The following is a 19,175-nucleotide window of genomic DNA, read 5'->3' as shown; positions in this document are numbered from 1 at the left end:
CACCTGGACACAGCTAGTATCTGAGCTCCAGCGACTGCAGAATAGCCTGATCCAGCTCCCCGTGACTCTCCACAGAGTCTAGCAATGCTAGATTGGCACCAAAGTTCTCTGCCTTCTCCATGGGCTCTGCTTCTTGGGTATGTATGTCTCTGCCGTTTCTCCCAGAGAGACTCTGCGAGGCAGCGGTGTTCCTTCTTGCTTTTCTTCCGTTCTGGGGTTTTTCTTGGGACAAAAACTTCCCCTGCCAGAGAGTTTGCAAAGATGCCCATGAGCGGCTGGAGCTCTGCTCTGTGCATCGTGGATAATGTTCAAGTAGGCATTTGCCAGTGCCCCCCTAGAGAAATCTCCACGGAGGGTGGAGAAGGGCCTGGCAGCGAGAATAGGGCTTCCATGCCCATTACAGACGTGCTATATACAGCGATGTACAGGCCACGTGGGGGTTCATCTCCCACAGACATCGGTGCCGTGGGCGCACCAGCTAGCCGGCCCGCACCACGCCACGTGCCGCTGGCATCTGGAATTCCCCGCAGTTTGGGCCAGCGTCAGTCTGAAAGAGAAACAGCCAATGTCAGCTGGCAGCCAGGGCTTTTCATCCGGCTGATCGGCCAAAGGACAACTCAGGGCAGATCCTGGGGCCTGACTCCTCTTAACCAAACCGCTTTCCCCTGGCGCCTCACTCCAGTAAGCTGAGCCAGCTTTAGCGGCAGGCCGGGGGCACCACGACCAGGTGGCTCTTTTCGCTTTAGGCTTGATGTAGAGCTGCTGGCCTTTGAACAGCTCCCGGGGGGGCACTCCTGCTCCGCTACCAGGAGAGTCGGGCTCGTTCTCGTTGGGACGGGTGTCTGAGCTCCGGGGTTGCCCTCACCTCCTACGACAGGCCACTGTCCTTCAATCAGCAAAGGCCCGGTCTGCCCTGATTATAGACACGTTACTGCCCTGGGCTTCGATGGGGCGCGGTAGGGGAAGCAGAGAGACACGCAAGGGGATCGACCCTCCCCCCCCGGACTCACCCGGGCGTCTCTGGGCGGCCGTGGGCACAGAGCCGGTCATAGCAGCCCGCAGAGGGCACCAGCGTCTTCCGAGTGGTCGCAGTTATGCACGTTCCAGCGGATGTGGGAGCAGTGCAGCAGGGAGGGCTCGTCACCTTTGCACTTGAGGTTGTCGAGGAAGATGTAGCCGGTGCCTGGGCCGTAGCGCGCCTCCCCCCAGGCGGCCCGGGCGCCCCCGCAGCCCAGCTGCCGGCACACCACCGCGACGTCCCTGAGGTCCCAGGCGTCGTCGCACACGGTCCCCCACTGGGACAGGTAGAACATCTCCAGGCGGCCCTCGCAGCGGTGGCTGCCATTCACCAGGCGCAGGGATCCTGCGGGGGGGTGGGACCGCACAGGGTGAGGGGAGCCGGGGCAGCCGGAGGCCCTGCCCATCAGAACCCTGCCCCGCACCCGTCAACCGGCTGCCCTCCGCCTTCCTCCTGGGGATGCTCAGCAGCCCTCCGATCCCGGCAGGACGGGCGCACGGCTGCTCCTTAATGGGGCGAATAGGAATGAATTGTTTTCCTTGATTCCCCTGGGAAGACGGGGAGTGAATCCACCCAGCCGAGCCACCGGCACTGGGCACTCAAAGCAGCTTCCAGCCTAGAACCTGCGAGCAGTTGGCGGTCCCCCACTGCGCCCCGGGATGCAGGCAGCTGCTGCCCCAGTACAGGCAGGTGCTCAGAGGAGAGAGCCAATGAGGGAGCCAACACAGGGTCCCGCGAATCCAGACTCCCCCTCCTGTGGCTCACTTTGCCCTGGGAGCGAGGGGCCAGCGGTGGAAGCAGCACGACTGCCTCCGTATTAGCAGTTCAGTGGAGACGAGAGAGCACGGGGTCCAGATCAGGGGAGCAGGCCGCAGGACCCCAGAGCAGCACGGGCCAAAGCATCTGACTGAGGAGCAAGAAAGCCTGCGTTCTCTTCCCGGCTCGGCCTGGCTGCGTGGGCCATGCCACGTCACCCAGTGTCACTCCGCTTAACCCCATCTATCTCACTGGGATAGACAGAGGCTACAGTAAAGGTGCTTTGAGATCCACCGATGACAGATGCCGTGGGAGGGAGTCAACCGTACACTGCCTGCTACCCCTGTGCTGCGGTATCGCTTCTGATCAACGTTTCAGCCAACGCCACGGGCGGTGTCATAGACTCAAACTCGTAGGACTGGAAGGGACCTTGAGAGGTCTTCTAGTCCAATCCCCAATGGACCAGGCATTATCTAGACCAACCCTCATCTGCCTTCATCTCTGGCTTCTCTGTCAAACCCGAGGGGGTTTCTCTGGGAGGAGACCTATGGCTGCCTGAAGATGGTTTGGGGGGGCGCTGCTGGCCCCATGGGGTACCTACCGTCCTTGGGACGAGTTGTGGCTGAGGTCGTGGTGGCAAAAGCATCTTCTCTGAAATGGTCTTCAGACTCGTCCACACCTGCTCCAGCGAAGGATGGGTGAAAAGAACAATGATCAGCCATCTCTGGTCTCCAGCTCAGGGGTGGATGTCATGGAGCATGAGTGGCTGGGCTGGAGCTAGGTAGACCCAGACAGCTAGGCCGGGAGAGGAGACGCACTGCAGATTGCTGACGTGTGGTGCGTTTAGGAAGCAGAGGAAGGGCAAACGTCCCCTGAAAGCAGGCACTGAAATTCACAGGGGAGGCTGAAGGCCTTATCTATCGGTCACGTGTAACAATAGCATCCCATTCCCCAGTGGGTGTCACTCCGCAAACAGGGACCGGCTTCAAACCCAGGGACTGGGCCAAAACTAGCACCTCAGACCTGAACCCTCTGAAGTTCTGGGAGCTTGGATTCGAATCCCTGCATCTGAACCTGGCTCTAAGGTTTCGGTTCTGGGGGAATCCAGAAGCAGGAGGGGCCTTTCTGGTCGTGTCTGAAATTCCCCCAGGGTCTCATGGGATTCCCACCAAGAGCATCTGATTCCAATTCCAGTTTCAACCTGAACTAAACCCCAAGCCCCAGACTAAATACGATATGATCCCTGTGTGGCCCATCTCCCGCTCGAGCGGCTGGAATCCAGGTTCCCAGTTCAGACGGCCCGCCCAGGGAGGCTGCAGGAACTGAGATGGCACTCCCTGGGTCCCATTAATTCCACCCCGAGGCGTGCTGAGGCCGGCAGCTCGTGGCATGACCTAGGCCCAGCTTCCCTCCCCAGGGGCGGTCCCAGATCTGGCTAGCTTTGGAGGGAGGTGCACAGGATGGAGCTTGGAGCCACGCGTGCCGCTTGGGGCGGGGCAGACGTGCTGCGTGGAGCACGCACACGTATCTCACCTCTGCAGATGACGCCGGCGTCCTCATGGTGCCCGCAGTTGTGCTGCCCCCAGCCCAGATGGAAGCAATTCGCCAGGTCGGCCTCCCGGCCGGCACAATCCACATTGTCCAGAAGGATCAGCCCAGTGCCGTAACCAAAATACCCCAGGACGGTGGCCGCAACTGCCACCCCGCAGCCCATCTGCCGGCAGACCACCTGGGCGTTGGTGAAATCCCAGTCGTCGTCACACACCGTGCCCCAGGCGCCGCGGTACAGAACCTCCACCCGGCCCTGGCAGCTGCTGTTCCCGTTCGCCAGCCTGATGCTGGCACCTGTTGGCCAGACCCGGAGAGCAAAGGTGACGTGGAAGGCCAGAAAGTTGAGAGATTCTGGTTGATGCTGGCGGTGGGGAGGGATGCAGTCAGGTGCCCCGTGCAGCCCGGGACTCTTCAAAGTGCTCTGCGGCAGCTGCCCTCATCTTTGATACGAGGTGGGGCCCAGGGAGACGACAGGTCCCCACACACCGTGCTCCCGTTTAGGCTCAAGATAGAGCATGGCATTGCTGGGACTCGTAGTTTCTACCGGCTACTGGCCCAACATGCTCCCTGTGGTTGGGCAGGGGCTGAGTTAATACCGCAGGGCTTTCATTCCAGCCTTGGCAGCCCAGTGCAGGCGTGCCATGTGGCTGCCTTGGCTTTGTGGGGAATCTCTGAACGCACCCTGGGCCGCCCGGAGCCAACGCCCGCCTGCGGGGAACGCGCACACTTACTTCTCTTGCCCACGGCCAGAAGGGCCGCTGTGATCACTTCGGTCTCCGGCGAGGGCTGATCTCTGGCATCCGTGACTGCAAGGACAAGCAGCGGCATTAGGAGGGTGGGAGTTCAGGGGAAATCCTGCTCCCGGGCTGTTCTCCGTTGACGGGGCACAAGGGCAGCACCCTCGCCCATGGTAGCAGCATGCACCATGGAAACTCATGCCCAAAGGATACAGGATCTGATGGGCTCCTAGGCACAAGGGTGAAATTCACCGCTGGACTGATGGCCAGCATGAGAAGCAGGCCCCTTTCGACCCGATGGGGGGCAGTTCTTTTTGCAAGGCATCACCCTATGCGTTGAAGCAGGACCTTGGTGAATTTCACCCACAAGCGCCTCATTCCCTGGCATCACAACCACCTCGGGATGCCCCTGTAGCAACAAAATCAGAGCACAGTGCCCCCGGGGAGAGCAACATCATGGCATGTTGTGCAGCAAGCACCCGACTAGCAGGCTTTCAGGGATCTGGAGACGTTTGTTTGCAGCTCCTGTGATCTTGATGCTGGGCCCCAGGAAGGATCCCACCCAGTGCTGTGGATCAAGTGAAGCCCAGCATGACCTGAGCAATACTCCAGACTGGGCTGAATTCTTGGCAGCCCAGCCGTGTCTCTAGGTCACCCAGCGTCTCTACTGATGACTCCAAAGGAGAAGGGGAGGAGAAAGCCCTGGACAGGGGATCTGAGCCCTGCTTCCCCAGTATGGGTGTCTGGACCAGGAAGGATAGCGAGCTGGTTCGGATCCCAGCTGTGTCCTCCCCAGGACAATGTTATGGGGTAGCTGCTCTGATCAATGCACTAGCCTTGGACCTGTAGGTCTCCTCACGCATCATCCATCCAGAGAGCCTCCAGATGCGGGAACGGGCAGCGTTGGCCTTACCTGTGGCACTGTCGGTGAATGACTCTCCGTAGTCCCGGCCAGCCGAGGTGGTGAATGGTGCCACCGTTGAAATCCGCAGCCCTGCGGAGACACAGGGCAGAGGCCACATGACCAGCGGCCGTAGCTTTGTTTGCACTGAGTCATTTCAAGAGGATGGGCAGCCAGAAGGGAGCCCATCCAGAGAACAGAGACATGCGTCCATCGTTCTACACTCCTCCAGCCGCTCTCAGCAGCTCCTAGGTCAGACACTGGCCGGTGCCTTGGGAACATGTGTTCGGAGCGTAGTGTCCTGCTAAATGCACCTAGGTAACCCACGGGTTGGGATCAGTGTGTGTTATACAAGGGAGTGGAAGGATTTAATTTTTATCGGTAAACGTCAGTAAACCTGCATTTCCCCGGACATGCCCACACGCTGCTGCACAAATATTTCCATCAATAATAATCAAAGCGTACAGACTGGTTGAACTTCTCTAATCCGGCACTCCCTGGTCCGGCAACATCCGTGGTCCGGCGTAGGCGCCGACTCTGTGGGTGCTCTGTGGCTGGAGCACCCCGGGGTGGGGAATGAGTGGGTGCGGAGCATCCACTGGCGCCAAGCTCCCCCCTCTGCCCCCCTCCCCCCGCGCCTCTCGGCACTGGCGGCCCCGCGTTTACCGACTCCGACTCCTCCCTCCCAGCGCTTCCGGAGTGACGCAAACAGCTGATTCGCCCGTTCAAGCTCTGGGGGGGGGGGGAGGACCTGGGGCCGGCGGCTGGGACCGGGGGCCGGCATCGGAGCCCCCAGGCGGGGTGCCACATTGAGGGCAAAGCCTGGGGGTGCTGCAGCACCCCCTGCATCTCTACTTCCCAGGCCTATGGAGGCCTGCTGGCACTCTGCACTGACCTCCCGTGGTTCGGCAAATTCTCTGGTTCGGCACCGGTCCGGTCCCGAGGGTGCCGGACCAGAGAGATTCAACCTGTACAAAAAATGCCAGTTCAGGACTTACTAGAGTTTGATTTAAGGCTATTTCCTTTGTATATTTTGACCTGTGATAGTGACAATTTGTGTTGGAACGGTTACAAAGCTTTTAACCTTTGGAATCTCCACCTCTTCTGTCATTAAACAATCATCCGGCCCCCCCTATTGGCCGACCCCAGCAATTTCCCACAACCGTGAGCATTCAGATGGATCCAAATTTTTAAAAAATGCTTAAAAGCCATCGTTTGGGGCAAATTTCCATAAATACAAATGTAAAAATAAACATCAATATTATGAGTCAATATTGTAAAAGAAAAAGTTGAATTCTGTCAGGCCCCGTTATCCAGATCCCCGGTTGGGGAGTGGGGGGCTCCAGGCTGGGGGAAGGGGGTTGAGGTGCGGGGAAAGGGGAGGAGGGCTCCAGCTGAGAGTGCAGGCTTTGGGCTGGGGCCAAGGGGATCAGAATGTGGGAGAGGGCTCAGAGCTGGGGCAGAGGATTAGGGTGCAGAAGGGGGTTTGGGGTGCGGGCTCTGGGCAGCGCTTAGTTCAGGCAGCTCCCGGGAAGCTATCAGCATGTCTCTCCAGCTCCCAGATGGAGGGGCGGCTAGGTGGCTCCACGCGCTGCCTCAGACCGCAGATGCCACCCCCGCAGCTCCCATTGGCTGCGGTTCCCGGTCAATGGAAGCTGCGGAGCCAGCGCTCGGGGTGGGGGCAGCACGCAGAGTCCCCATGGCCGCCCCACTGCTTAGGAGCTGCAGGGACATGGTGGCAGCTCCCCGCTGGTGCTGCAGCCAACTGGTCTTTTTGCGACCCAGCCAGCGGTGCTGACCGGAGCCGCCAGGGTCCCTTTTTGACTGGATGTTCTGGTCAAAAACCGGATGCCTGGCAACTCTAATATTGTAGCACCTGACCGGGCTTGGCAGTGATGGTGGCTAGGCCCAGGTACAGTGCATCGCTCACACCACAGCACTCCAGTCCATTCTGCCTAGCCGTGTCGCCCCACCCAGCGGGCCAGGACCAAGACCCCCTCTCTTGCCTTGCCGCCAATCTGACTATCACTAGCATCTCCCCTAGAGGTTTGGTTCTCCCAGCTGGGCCTCACCCACTCTGTGGACCTGCTGCCCCCATTCAGAACAGCCCCCACCCCTGTACAAGCCGTCCCACCAAGGCTCTCCGGGCCAGCGTTTCCATCTCCCCGGCTTCCAGGACAATGGCTAGATAGGCAAGAAAGGAACAGCCTGAGAAAATTGCTCATTTTGCGCGCATCAGCCTCTTTGTTAGTTAATCGCTGGGAAGCGAAAGTGACGGCACTTAGAGCTCCAGTCATTAGCTGCGATAATGAGGGAATTCAAGGGGATTATTAACATTATAAATGGTAATCAACAGAGATACATAATTGAAAGAGGGGAAGAGAAAGGGAGACCGGGGATGGCTGAGTGCCCAGCCGCTGACAGCCAATCACTCCACTTCCTGACCAAGGCAGCTTGCTTTCCACCAGAGCCAGGAAATCGCAGGCAACCAGAGTCATTTTCCCTTGCAAATTGCTGCTCAGACTAGTCCCAGCCTCTCTTCATTGTGTTTTATCCATCTCCTGAGTTTCAGCCTAGCAGGTAATGAGGAAGGATGGTCCAGTGGCTAGTCCCCTAGGTCTTGTGAGCCCTACTTTCAAGTCCCTGCTCTGCCACAGACTCCCTGTGTGACCTTGGGCAAGTCACTTAGCCTCTCTGTGCCTTAGTTTCCCATCTGTGTAATGGGGATAACAGCCCTGCGCTGCCTCTCCAGGGTGCTCTGGGGTATATTAGACATTATATAGCCACCGGATCCTGTGGCATTGGGGGCCATTTAAGTAACTTAGGGCACGTCTACACTACAAAATTAAGTCACCTAACTTACGTTGCCATACAGCCACCACAGTAATTACATCGTTTGTGCATCTACACTTTCCTCCTTGTGTCGGTCGTGCGCAGCCTCACCAGGAGCGCTTGCACCAACTGCATCAACCTTGTCTCTACACCACTCAGGGAGGTGCAGTTATTAAGTTGGGGTAGCGGGCGAGTTACAGCAGCAGGAGTGAAATTTTAGTGTAGACACCGACATAGATCTGCCTTGTGTGGACCTAACTCTGTAGTGTAGATCTGGGCTTAGCTAAATAGGGGACACCTTGGGGAGGCCCACAAGGAGCTCTTCCAGGCGTGCCCATCCCAACGGTGCATTTAGGGCATGCTCACTGTGGAGAGCCATCTGCGTTTCATTCCCTTTGAGGAGGGTCAAAATAATGTTGGGCCTGGGTGATTTGGGTTCCCTGGGGTGGTCTGGGGTTCAAACCCACCTGCAGAGCTTTGTGGCTTGAGCCTTCTCTCTGTCCAACTGTCAAGAGATTTGCCCCCCTTTTCCCTGCATACATTCAGCTCTCCATTTTCGGCAAGGCTGAGCAGGTTTGCAGCCACTCAGCTTTCCTCCTGGTTGGACCCTCCTGCCCTGCAACCCCCTGCGCCCTTCTCTGCATTTGTCCCCGACCCTTGGTCATCAGAACCGCCCATGGGAGCCCTAAGCAGCCTCACTGGCCAGCTGTCATTGCCTTCAGTGGCAGAGCTCTGGTTGGTTTCGGGACTGAGCCATTAGACTCAGCACAGGGGGGCATTATCAGCACCCTGGCTCCGGGTCATGTTATGGCAACATCTCATTTCCTTTCCGGTGGCTGTTACACACCAGTACTCCTGGGGGAATTCTGCGCCAAAAAATAAAATATTCTGTGCACAATATTTTAAAATTCTGCATATTTTATTTGTCAAAATAATGCAGTATAATCACTCTGGTTTCAATTCTTGCAGTAATTTATTTAAACTACAGTACAATGGATGGAGAAAGGGAGTGGGGAGCATTGGAGGAAATCCTCAAGCCCCCTTGCCTAATAATAACATAGCTCGGTTTGACAGTTTATTTCTAGTTATTAGTCAACAAATATATGCAGCCATATGCTCAGGGTTACATCATATGCAACTGAAGAGCAAGTGAGGGCTGGGAAATCAAACTCACAATTTATACTGGCTACTGACCATCTCCAGAAAGGTCAGTAGCAGACAGTTAATGGAGCACATTGTGATAGGAAATTTTTTCAGTCCAAAAATGTAGACCAGTTCTAATCACTAAAGCACCATAAGCATTTATAAGGCCACACTGTCCTTTACACCCCTCTGGCAATGTAAAGGAGCCTTAAAACTTTTATACCTGTTTTATACTCCTGGGAGAATTCACAAAGACAATGGGAACAGTTCACTAAGCAGGCAGGCTGCTACATTCTGCTCTGCCTGAGGGGACAGAGCCTGCCCCATGCCTACCTCCTCAGAAACACCCTGAAGTCTTGCCCCTCCACGTCAAGAGTGCTGCAACAACAAGTGAGAGTGTCTCTCACTCACACAACTGCCGAGCCCCCCTTTCCCTTCGGTGGTGATTTATGTCTCTACCAGCTGCTCCAGGCACCCGAACCAACCTGATTGCGCTGCCGGGGAGGAGCGTGTGACCGCTCTTGCAGCTTCCCTTTGCTTCTCTGTCAGGAGTCATTTTTCTGCATGGAAGCAAAGAAATCTGCAGGGACATGAATTCTGTGCACGCGCAGTGATGCAGAATTCCTCCAGGAGTAACACCAGACTCCAACTTCTCTGGCGTTATGATCCCGACTCCCTACCCCCCATTAGTCACTTGTAGTTCTGTTCCATTCAGCCTAATAATCCTTCCGCTGCCAGGACTATCCTCCCCAGGGCTAGCCCTGCACCCTTCCCATTCATCTCCATTTGCCACCTCTCTGCCCAGCTCCCAAGGCTATTCGACTTCCTGCAGTCCCGGGCTTGCCACAAAACTGCTCCTCCCCCTGGATTGGCATCATCGGATTTAGATCCCACGTCTCTGCGTTTAGTGCAGATATGGGCACCTGCGGACAGCCCCTTCCCCCAGGAGCCTCCAGTCTACAAGGGAGAAAGGGGCGTGACGGGAACATTGAGTTTGAAGACGTCGGCATGGATTCACTGCTGGGTTCTGGGGCTTTGAAATGTTTCTCTGATCAAGACTGGACAGACCAAGTGAGGCTGTGGGTCCGAGCGGAAAGAGAGCTGCAGAGAGACTACGACTAATAACAGAGGGCCCCCCTGGCACAATGCCGCATCACCGAACGTGGACTGCCCATAGCGCTCACAACAGAGCTGTGCGTGGTGCGAGCCGGCAGCAGAGGGATTGGGCACGCTACTTCAGCAACCTCTCATCCTAGGGGCAGGGCTGAAGTCAACGCAGAGGCTGGAGCTCCCTCAGGACAGACCACAGGGGGCTGCTGGCAGGGTGTTCAAGGGGGGCCCTGGGTTCGGGCTGCCACTGCCTGGATGCGTTAGCTTTCTGCACACGCTGCAAAATGGTTCCAAACCAGCATCCGGGGACCAGCATCCCTGATCTATGGGGACGTTTGGATCTGGATCAATGTTCAACCCATCTCATCCGCACCCTCTCCTTTTTGCACCTGCAAATGGGACCGGCGCAGCTGGTGCTGTGGAAAGAGAACTCTGTGTGCGCAATGTGGAGAAGGGGGCAGCTTTTGTTTTCACGCCAGTAGCGGCTTGCACAGACACCGCTGGGGGTGCCGATGCACGTGCCCGTGCGAATGGAGGCCACGGTTAAAATGCACGTCCCGGCAAAATTTTGCTCCAATGCGTCATGATGGTAGGAAGCAGAGTAGGATTGTTTAGCACAGCCCTGAGCAGCAGCAGTGACTGGGGATGTAACCCATGGCATGGTGTGTGCTACTCACTCCTCTCCATATCCGATTTACTGCAGCCCTGTCGGCTTCCCCGCAGGGGCCTGGATCTACCTGTAGACACTCAGGCATTCTGCTCTGGAGGGCTGGACTCGATGCTGGCCAAGGAGGCAGCCATCGCATCGGTCAAGGCTTACCCAGGGCTCGCACTGCCATGGCTCAGACGCTTGTGTTGAGCTGCCTCTGGATGGGGGAGGACGGTAATCCTCCAATCAGCCTGGCCCCCTCTGCACCCAATCCACACGGGCCGCGGCTTGCGCCTCGGTTCCATCCCCGGCGGGTCAGCCAAGATGGCGGCCGTTCCCACGAGGCTTTGCTCCCTTACCTGTGCAGATGACCCCCGCGTCCTCGTGGTGCCCGCAGTTGTGGATCCCCCAGCCCAGGCTGTAGCAGGCCGCGAGGCGGGGCTCGCTGCCCTCGCAGTTCACGTTGTCCAGCAGGATGTGCCCCGTGCCGTAGCCGAAGTAGGCATTGCTCTTGTGCGCCACTGCGCGGCCGCAGCCCGCCTGCCTGCACACCACGCTGGCGTCGCTCATGCCCCAGTCGTCGTCGCACACCGTGCCCCAGGTCCCTCGGTAGAATATCTCCACCCGGCCCCGGCAGGGGTCGGCGCCGCTCACCAGCCGGATGCTGCCGTCGCCTGCACAAGGGCAGCCGGGGTTAGCGTCAGGGCTCTCCCCGGGGCGGGCAGAGCACCGAGCGGGATCCCGCGGGAGTGACAGGAGCAGGCCGTGCAGGGATGGGGAGCAGCAAGCCAGACGTGAGTTTGCACGTGACGGGAGCAGGCCGTGCAGGGATGGGGAGCAGCAAGCCAGACGTGAGTTTGCACGTGACGGGAGCAGGCCGTGCAGGGATGGGGAGCAGCAAGCCAGACGTGAGTTTGCACGTGACGGGAGCAGGCCGTGCAGGGATGGGGAGCAGCAAGCCAGACGTGAGTTTGCACGTGACGGGAGCAGGCCGTGCAGGGATGGGGAGCAGCAAGCCAGACGTGAGTTTGCACGTGACGGGAGCAGGCCGTGCAGGGATGGGGAGCAGCAAGCCAGACGTGAGTTTGCACGTGACGGGAGCAGGCCGTGCAGGGATGGGGAGCAGCAAGCCAGACGTGAGTTTGCACGTGACGGGAGCAGGCCGTGCAGGGATGGGGAGCAGCAAGCCAGACGTGAGTTTGCACGTGACGGGAGCAGGCCGTGCAGGGATGGGGAGCAGCAAGCCAGACGTGAGTTTGCACGTGACGGGAGCAGGCCGTGCAGGGATGGGGAGCAGCAAGCCAGACATGAGTTTGCACGTGACGGGAGCAGGCCGTGCAGGGATGGGGAGCAGCAAGCCAGACGTGAGTTTGCACGTGACGGGAGCAGGCCGTGCAGGGATGGGGAGCAGCAAGCCAGACGTGAGTTTGCACGTGACGGGAGCAGGCCGTGCAGGGATGGGGAGCAGCAAGCCAGACATGAGTTTGCACGTGACGGGAGCAGGCCGTGCAGGGATGGGGAGCAGCAAGCCAGACGTGAGTTTGCACGTGACGGGAGCAGGCCGTGCAGGGATGGGGAGCAGCAAGCCAGACGTGAGTTTGCACGTGACGGGAGCAGGCCGTGCAGGGATGGGGAGCAGCAAGCCAGACGTGAGTTTGCACGTGGCAGCAAAAGCAGCCCATGGAGTTGGGACGTCCCGTCCCCAGACTGGGAGACCTGCTCTGTACAGCCACTGCTCTGAGCAGCACCGCTGCAATGCAGGGACCTCAATAACCCACTGGGGTCATCCTTGGCCTTGGTCTCACCCGTCTCTTCTGCTCTCCGGCGCGGAGCTGGCCCAAGCCTGGGGGTGAGGTATGGGGAGAGTCTGCATGCACTGCTTGCGTGGCCTGGCCTGGCCTCTGGCGGAAAGACGCCAGCTAATAAGGGCTTCGAAGGGTGAGTAGGAGGCAGGGAGGGAATCTGATGAGTGAGAAGCCAATCTCCGACGTGCTTACTCTTCCCGTTCGGCAGCGTGGCTGCGGTGGTTCTGGTCGCTGGTCCTTTGCTTGCCTGGGTTGGGGAGAGCTCTGCAAAGAGAGCCAGAGGCAGGCTGGGCGTCAGTGTGGCTTTACTAATTTTCCTTTCCCACGCGCCCTGTAATAAATACACCCGCTGGATACGCAGCCCCAGCATCCAGAGCCCAGGGGAGGGCAGCGACGGTCACCCACACAGACGCACCGGCTAGAAAACTGGCAAATATCAGGAGACTCACGGTCAACCTGCAAGAGCCGGCAACGCTGAGCAAAGAACCCGAATTCTAATCCTGGCTCTGACCCAGATCACTCTTGAGGGAGTCACCTCACCTCTCTGCCTCGCATTGCCCCGAGGGAAACTGAGGACAATGACACTCAATCCTGCTGCTGGGGATTGGTCCCTGTTTGCAAAGCGATGCAGAGGGGCTAAGTGCTGTTCAGACCCGTGTGGGATGCTGAGTGCTAGAGGGAAGGGTCAGTTTTTCCTTGCAGGCCAGGCTAGCTGGAGGGCTGGTTACTCGTTATTAGCAGACTCACATCTGTGTCTCTGAGCTCAGTCTGGGCACGAGGGAGGAGCCCCAGACAGGGCAACGTCACCCCATCACTGCATTCACCAGCCAGCAGGGTAACATATTGCTCTGGGTCAAAAGCCGGCTCTGCCCACTGGGACAGTGCACCCCGGGAATTCTTTCACACGGCGCCAGGCCTCTGCCTCCCTCTCGTCAGCATCCCGGCTATGAACAGCGATGGACAAACCTCCAACGGCCTGAGCAGAGCAGTTCAGCCTCGAGACTCAGCAGCAGGATCAAACTGCCAGAACCTCCTCCAGAGATCTCCTCCCCAAAAGCCGGCCTGAGCTCGCCTCCCCGACCAGCTCCTCCCACTCCCCTTCACAGCTGCATCCTGAGACTCATCACCCCTTCCCCTCCAGGTCAGCCCCCTTTCTCCAGTCAAGGCTGGACACCTTCCCTAATCAATCAGTCCCTGGCTCCTTTCCGTTGATCCCCAGCCTCTTAGGGGAATCACAAATCCCCTGTCTTTCTGCTAGGCCTGGGCCGGCATCTGTCTGCAAATCTGGCCCAGCTCCAGGCATCTGCCCCCATCACCCTGACTAGGTCTGAGAGGGGAGACCCTGGTCTGTGAGTGATTGGGAATAAAAAACCAGGCCCCGCAGAGAAAAACTAGACCTTACTGGGTCTGTGATCCTTTCAGTCAGAGCTAGCTTGGGTAGATCTACACGCACTGTCCCGACTGCAGTGTATCATAGGATCAGAGAATATCAGGGTTGGAAGGGACCTCAGGAGGTCATCTAGTCCAACCCCCTGCTCAAAGCAGGACCGATCCCCAACTAAATCATCCCAGCCAGGGCTTTGTCAAGCCTGACCTTAAAAACCTCAAAGGAAGGAGATTCCACCCCCTCCCTAGGTAACCTATTCCAGTGCTTCACCACCCTCCTAGTGAAAAAGTGTTTCCTAATATCCAATCTAAACCTCCCCCACTGCAACTTGAGACCATTACTCCTTGTTCTGTCCTCTGCTACCACCGAGAACCGCGCAGACAGTGCGGAGCTAGATTTGATCTAGCTCGAGCCACTAACGCTCGCCGCGAAGCTGCTCCTGCACAGACGGACAAGGCTGCCCGAGACCCAGGGTGCGTCCTCGAAGGGGCGGCTGACACTGCTATGGTTCCTGGAGCCAGCTAGATCCACACTAATGCAGGTACATCTCCACGCTCCGCAGTTCCCTCTGACTGCAGTACAGACCTACCCTAAGCGGGGGTCACAGAGACGGCAGATGGGAATGGGGAGCCATGGGCCAGGACAGAGTGAGAGCAAAGGGCAGGGCAGAAAGGGAAAGCCAGGCCCTGGTGCTGCTCAGTTCCGGTCCCTAGCTCAGGTGGTTGGTAGATGCGGGTGCAAGCAGCTGGCCCATCCCTAGTGATGGGCCCAGACTCTGAGCCCCAGCAGCCGGACTCTGAGCCCCAGCAGCCCAGCCCTGCAGCACCGTCTCCTCCGAGAGCCCAGCGCCGGGCACGGGGGCCCTGGTGAGGAAGCCACGGTGACCTCCGACCGGAAGTCCCATTAGTCCATCACAAGAGGGACATGAGACAAGGGGGCTGCTGGGCCCTGCCTGGTGGGTCTGGAATCTCCTTCCTTAGAGGTTTTTAAGGCCCGGCTTGACAAAGCCCTGGCTGGGATGATTTAGTTGGGGACTGGTCCTGCTTTGAGCAGGGGGTGGGACTCGGTGACCTCCTGAGGTCTCTTCCAGTCCGGATCTTCTGTGGTGAGGCATCAGTCGCGTAACCCCATCGCTGCCCCTGCCCCGCCGTAGGATGGAACCAATCCTTTTTACCGTTACACGTGACAGCCACATCCTCATAGTGGTAACAGTTGTGGATTCCCCAGCCGCGGCTCCCACACTCGCTCAGGGCCACCTCCCCGCCTTGGCAGTCCACGTTGTCCAGGAAGATGGGCCCCCTCCCGTGGCCAAAGGTCAGGGTGGCTGGCATGGCGAGGGCATGGCCGCAGCCCAGCTGGCGGCACACCACGTTGGCGTCCACTAGGTCCCAGTCGTCGTCACACACCGTGCCCCACGAGCCGTTGTAGAGGATCTCCACGCGCCCCTGGCACTGGTTGCGCCCATTGACCAGCCGCACCTCTGCGAGGAGGAAGGTCACAGTGAGATGAGTAACCAGGCAACGGGCTAGCCCTAATTAGGTAATGAATGCACCACGACCCTCACCAGGGGTCATCAGCAGGGTTTGAACCTATGACCTTCTGCACCAAATCCCAGACTGCTACCACTTAAGCAAAAGGAGTAGCTCCATTAGTTGATACCAGTAGTAGGCTGCTGTCTTGCTGGCATTTGCTTTGATTCTGGTGAGTGGGTTTCTATTTGTTTGTGGGAGGCAAAGGGTCAGGAATACATCTCTGCACCAGACACATTCACTCGGCCATCTTGAAAGCTCTTGCTGGGTTAGGGAATCGTCCAATGAGAGAAGAGAAACGGTATCATGTGACGTGGGTGACCTGTCACCTGGAGCAGGTAACAAATTGCTAATACTCACAACAAACCAATCCATGGATAATTCCTAGACTGAAATCAGCCACACATAAATGATCTCTCAAATAATTAGAAATAGAACACGCGTCTGTATAAATGCCTTGCCGAATAAGTCGGTCACTCACTAGAGCCGTGGACACCCACTTCTATGGCACTGCCCATCAGAGATGGCACAGAACAAGGCCAGGGAGCTGCAAAATTCCCCTATTGCTTCCAGTAATAAGTAGAGCCGGTCAGGAAAAAGTTATTTTGCCTCCACAAAAAGTTTCGTCCAAATTTTCCTTTTAAACCCATTTGGTTTTTTCAAAGCAAAAACTCAAAATCTCATCACCATTCCCCCGCCCCGCCGCCAATATATTCCCCATTTTTCGGGTCCAAAACTCTTCGTCCAAAAGCAGTTCTAATAAGATCTCACCTGGGAATGACAATGGAGCAGAATCAGAGGCGTTGCCTGAAATGGAGAAGGAAAAGGATCAAGCATCGTTGGTGTGCCAGGAGAACACAGATAGGAAAGGGTTACTGGATAAGGGATATCAGAACTGACCCATATCATCTTACCAAGCAGCATGAGTGCTAAGAGGGATGACTTAGTACATTAAGCATCAGGTATAACACACATCCCAGTCCCAACAGGGCCTTTCACACTTCTCAATTTATAGGGTGTTCCCTTCCATGCACAGTAACGGGGATGCAAACGAGTTACTGAGGTCAGAATTTGCCCCTCGGGATCTTTGTTACCGCTGTTGAGGTCTGCGGTTTGTCACAGATTAAAGGGGAAACAGTTCTGGAGTCCTTGTTAGCTTACTGGCCACAGTTCACCCATCACACTCAAGTCCACATGACTTCTCAGAGGCTTCTACCTAAGGGGAGTTTTGTTTTGTTGTTCCATGCAGCTCTCTTTGCACTAGCAAATTCGACTGCATTCGCAGAACCGTCTTTGCTGTGGTGGCATCTGGACCCTGGAGGTCCGTGGAACGAGGAAGCAGTTGGGGGAACTGAGCAAGCAACTAGCAGTTGGTGAAATTGTCAGGGCCAAGGGGTTATCCCAGCCACTGGAGCTTGCTTGATTATTCAGAGCAGGATGAAATTCACCCCCACACAGAGACGCGGCACAAAACCCTGTGCATCACTCAAGCCCTAAAAATAGCGGGTCCAAAGGACTGATGCAAAGGCATTGAGCTAGGCCTGTGCGTGTAGGGGTGAATTTCTCCCCCCAGCGAGGCCGGTCACAGACTGCTGCAATACTGAACTCCATGATCTGTGCTTTGACCGCTCCTGCCTGAGACAACTGAGAGGAGTTAAGTCTCCAAACATCTGAGCACATCAAGTTTCCGCTTACCTGTCTCTTCCCTTTTCCACACAGATCTGAGGTCTGGAAGAGGGGAAAGGGGAGAGCAGGAGAGAGAAAGCAGTTGGTTTAAAAAGAAAAACTCCCACAAAAAGACAGATCTTTGTTATCTTCACTATTTTAGCAATGGGGAAACTGAGGCACAGAGCAAGGGCTGTGAGTTGCCCACTGTCATGCTGCGAGTCAGTGTCTCAGAGATAGAACACAGCTCTCCTGATTCCTAGCCATGTGCTTTAACCACTAGGATACAACGCCGTCCAGGGGTGCTGGGAGTCAGTTTCCTAATGTTGGTGTAGGGAGATCCTTAGACAAAAGGCGATGGAGAAGTGCCAAGGACTATCATTAGCAGGTTAAATGAAACAAAACTGTTCTTCTGGCTCACACTCGAGAGTTACCAGCTTTCAGACAGAAAGACCCTTTTATAGCTGGGTATAATATTGTCACGCTTTTTTCCCCAACATGGTCACACTACTAACAGCCTGTTTTATAAAAATGAAGGGGGACAGCCGTGGGGCCGAGTGGCCAAAGAGAACACAGGAGAACACAGATAGGAAAGGGTTACTGGAGACACAGGAGACCTGGGTTCTATTCCCGCCTCTCGCCTGCTGGGTGACCTTGGCCAAGTCACTGTGCCTCAGTTTCCCATTTCTACAAGGGAGACGATGATCCTGAACTCCTTGGTAAAGAGCTTTAAGAGCTACTGATGAAAAGTGCTGTAAAAAGTTAAGTATTATTATTTACTTGGTACCATTTTTAAAAAACACAACGAAGTCAACAGTCTTTACAAGCTCTCTGTCTGTCTATATGCACGGAGCACTTCACCCACAGCTGAGAGGCAGCTACCTCTGGGGCAGAAGGTGGCAGCCTCTAAACCACAACAGAACAGGAGAGAAGTTATCCCCTGGAAACCACTGAGGAGTTGGGAGGAATCCCTGGAATTTGGCACTTGGGTTAACGCGCCGACTCGGGTGGAAAGTGGCAGTGGCTCCTTGGTGAGCACAAGCACCAGCTTCTCATCTCATCTGAAAGAGAGACCCTCTATCACCACCACCGGGGTATCAGTCCAGCCCCGACGCGGAGCGGGACATGTAGTCAACGAGAAAGGATTTTGGTGGGGCCAGGCTTTCATTCAGTAGGAGGGGTGCTTCCTACTGATTCACCAGCATCACTTCCCCACAGCATCTTGACTTTACTGAAGATGGCTTAGATCTTTGGGGGATCCAAAGAGTGGAAAATGCTCGGTAAGGACAAATGTGCTGTAATATTGGCATGGGAGAGAAGTTTGGTTTCATTATTTGGTACATTGTGATTGATATGAGAGCAAATCTGTAAGTGGCACTCAGAGACTACAGTGATGAGCATGATAGAAGAACCTGTATAAAGTAGAAAAGAAACTGTGATATTTTCTGTTCCTGAATGTGCACAAAAAAGTGACTAGAAAGGAGTACATATCTAAATGTGATTAAGACTTGGTGAAAAGTCCATGACCCTTTCACACAGCTCTAAAATGTGGGTTAGCTAGCTGAGGTGGGAGGCATCACAATGGAATTATGAACAGAGCACAGAAACCATGCAAACCATGGCTGGGATGATTTAGTTGGGGCTTGGTCCTGCTTTGAGCAGGGGGTTGGACTAGATGACCTCCTGAGGTCCCTTCAACCCTGATAGCCCAAGGAATCATAGACTATCTCCTCTCCTGGTACGTACCGAACCTGAGTATACCTACCGTCGAGCAGCTCCTGAACTCGCATCCACTCCTGGTGTGCCATAATCCATCCCTCTGCCTGGCCACAGTCAGGTCATGAATACTGCACTCAAAATTGCCGTGTAGACCTCCCTGCTCAGGCTGGAGCTGGGGATCTGGGACCCAACCCCCGGGTATCATATCCGAGCTCCAGTCTGAATGGGAACAACTACACAGCTGTTTCTAGCACCACAGCGTGAGCTGTGCGAGCCCAAGTCTGTAGACCCGGGCTCCGAGACTGGCTGCTGCGGGTATGTTTTTGCTGCAGCAGCTCCATGAAATTTATCATCGGTCTTTTTTTCCCCAGGG

At 56.4% G+C, this 19,175-nt stretch overlaps 1 protein-coding gene across 1 annotated transcript; it reads right to left on the bottom strand.

The window, feature by feature from the left end:
- Positions 1–485: 485 nt before the first annotated feature.
- On the bottom strand, positions 486–18,891 carry SSC4D (scavenger receptor cysteine rich family member with 4 domains). Its single transcript, XM_077836939.1, has 12 exons — positions 18,849–18,891; positions 17,114–17,146; positions 16,190–16,225; positions 15,064–15,369; positions 12,695–12,766; positions 11,057–11,371; positions 4,976–5,056; positions 4,057–4,131; positions 3,308–3,619; positions 2,376–2,453; positions 1,011–1,363; positions 486–547 (listed from the first exon to the last, which is right to left on the bottom strand). Exons 1-11 carry the CDS (start codon positions 18,889–18,891, stop codon positions 1,047–1,049), a joined length of 1,668 nt encoding a protein of 555 aa, XP_077693065.1. The 3' UTR covers positions 486–547; positions 1,011–1,046.
- Between the last annotated feature and the right edge of the window lie 284 nt (positions 18,892–19,175).

The sequence above is a fragment of the Eretmochelys imbricata genome, chromosome 17 (genome assembly GCF_965152235.1).
Source record: "Eretmochelys imbricata isolate rEreImb1 chromosome 17, rEreImb1.hap1, whole genome shotgun sequence".
Lineage (NCBI taxonomy): Eukaryota > Metazoa > Chordata > Testudines > Cheloniidae > Eretmochelys > Eretmochelys imbricata.
This window is presented reverse-complemented; position numbering and strand designations above follow the sequence as displayed.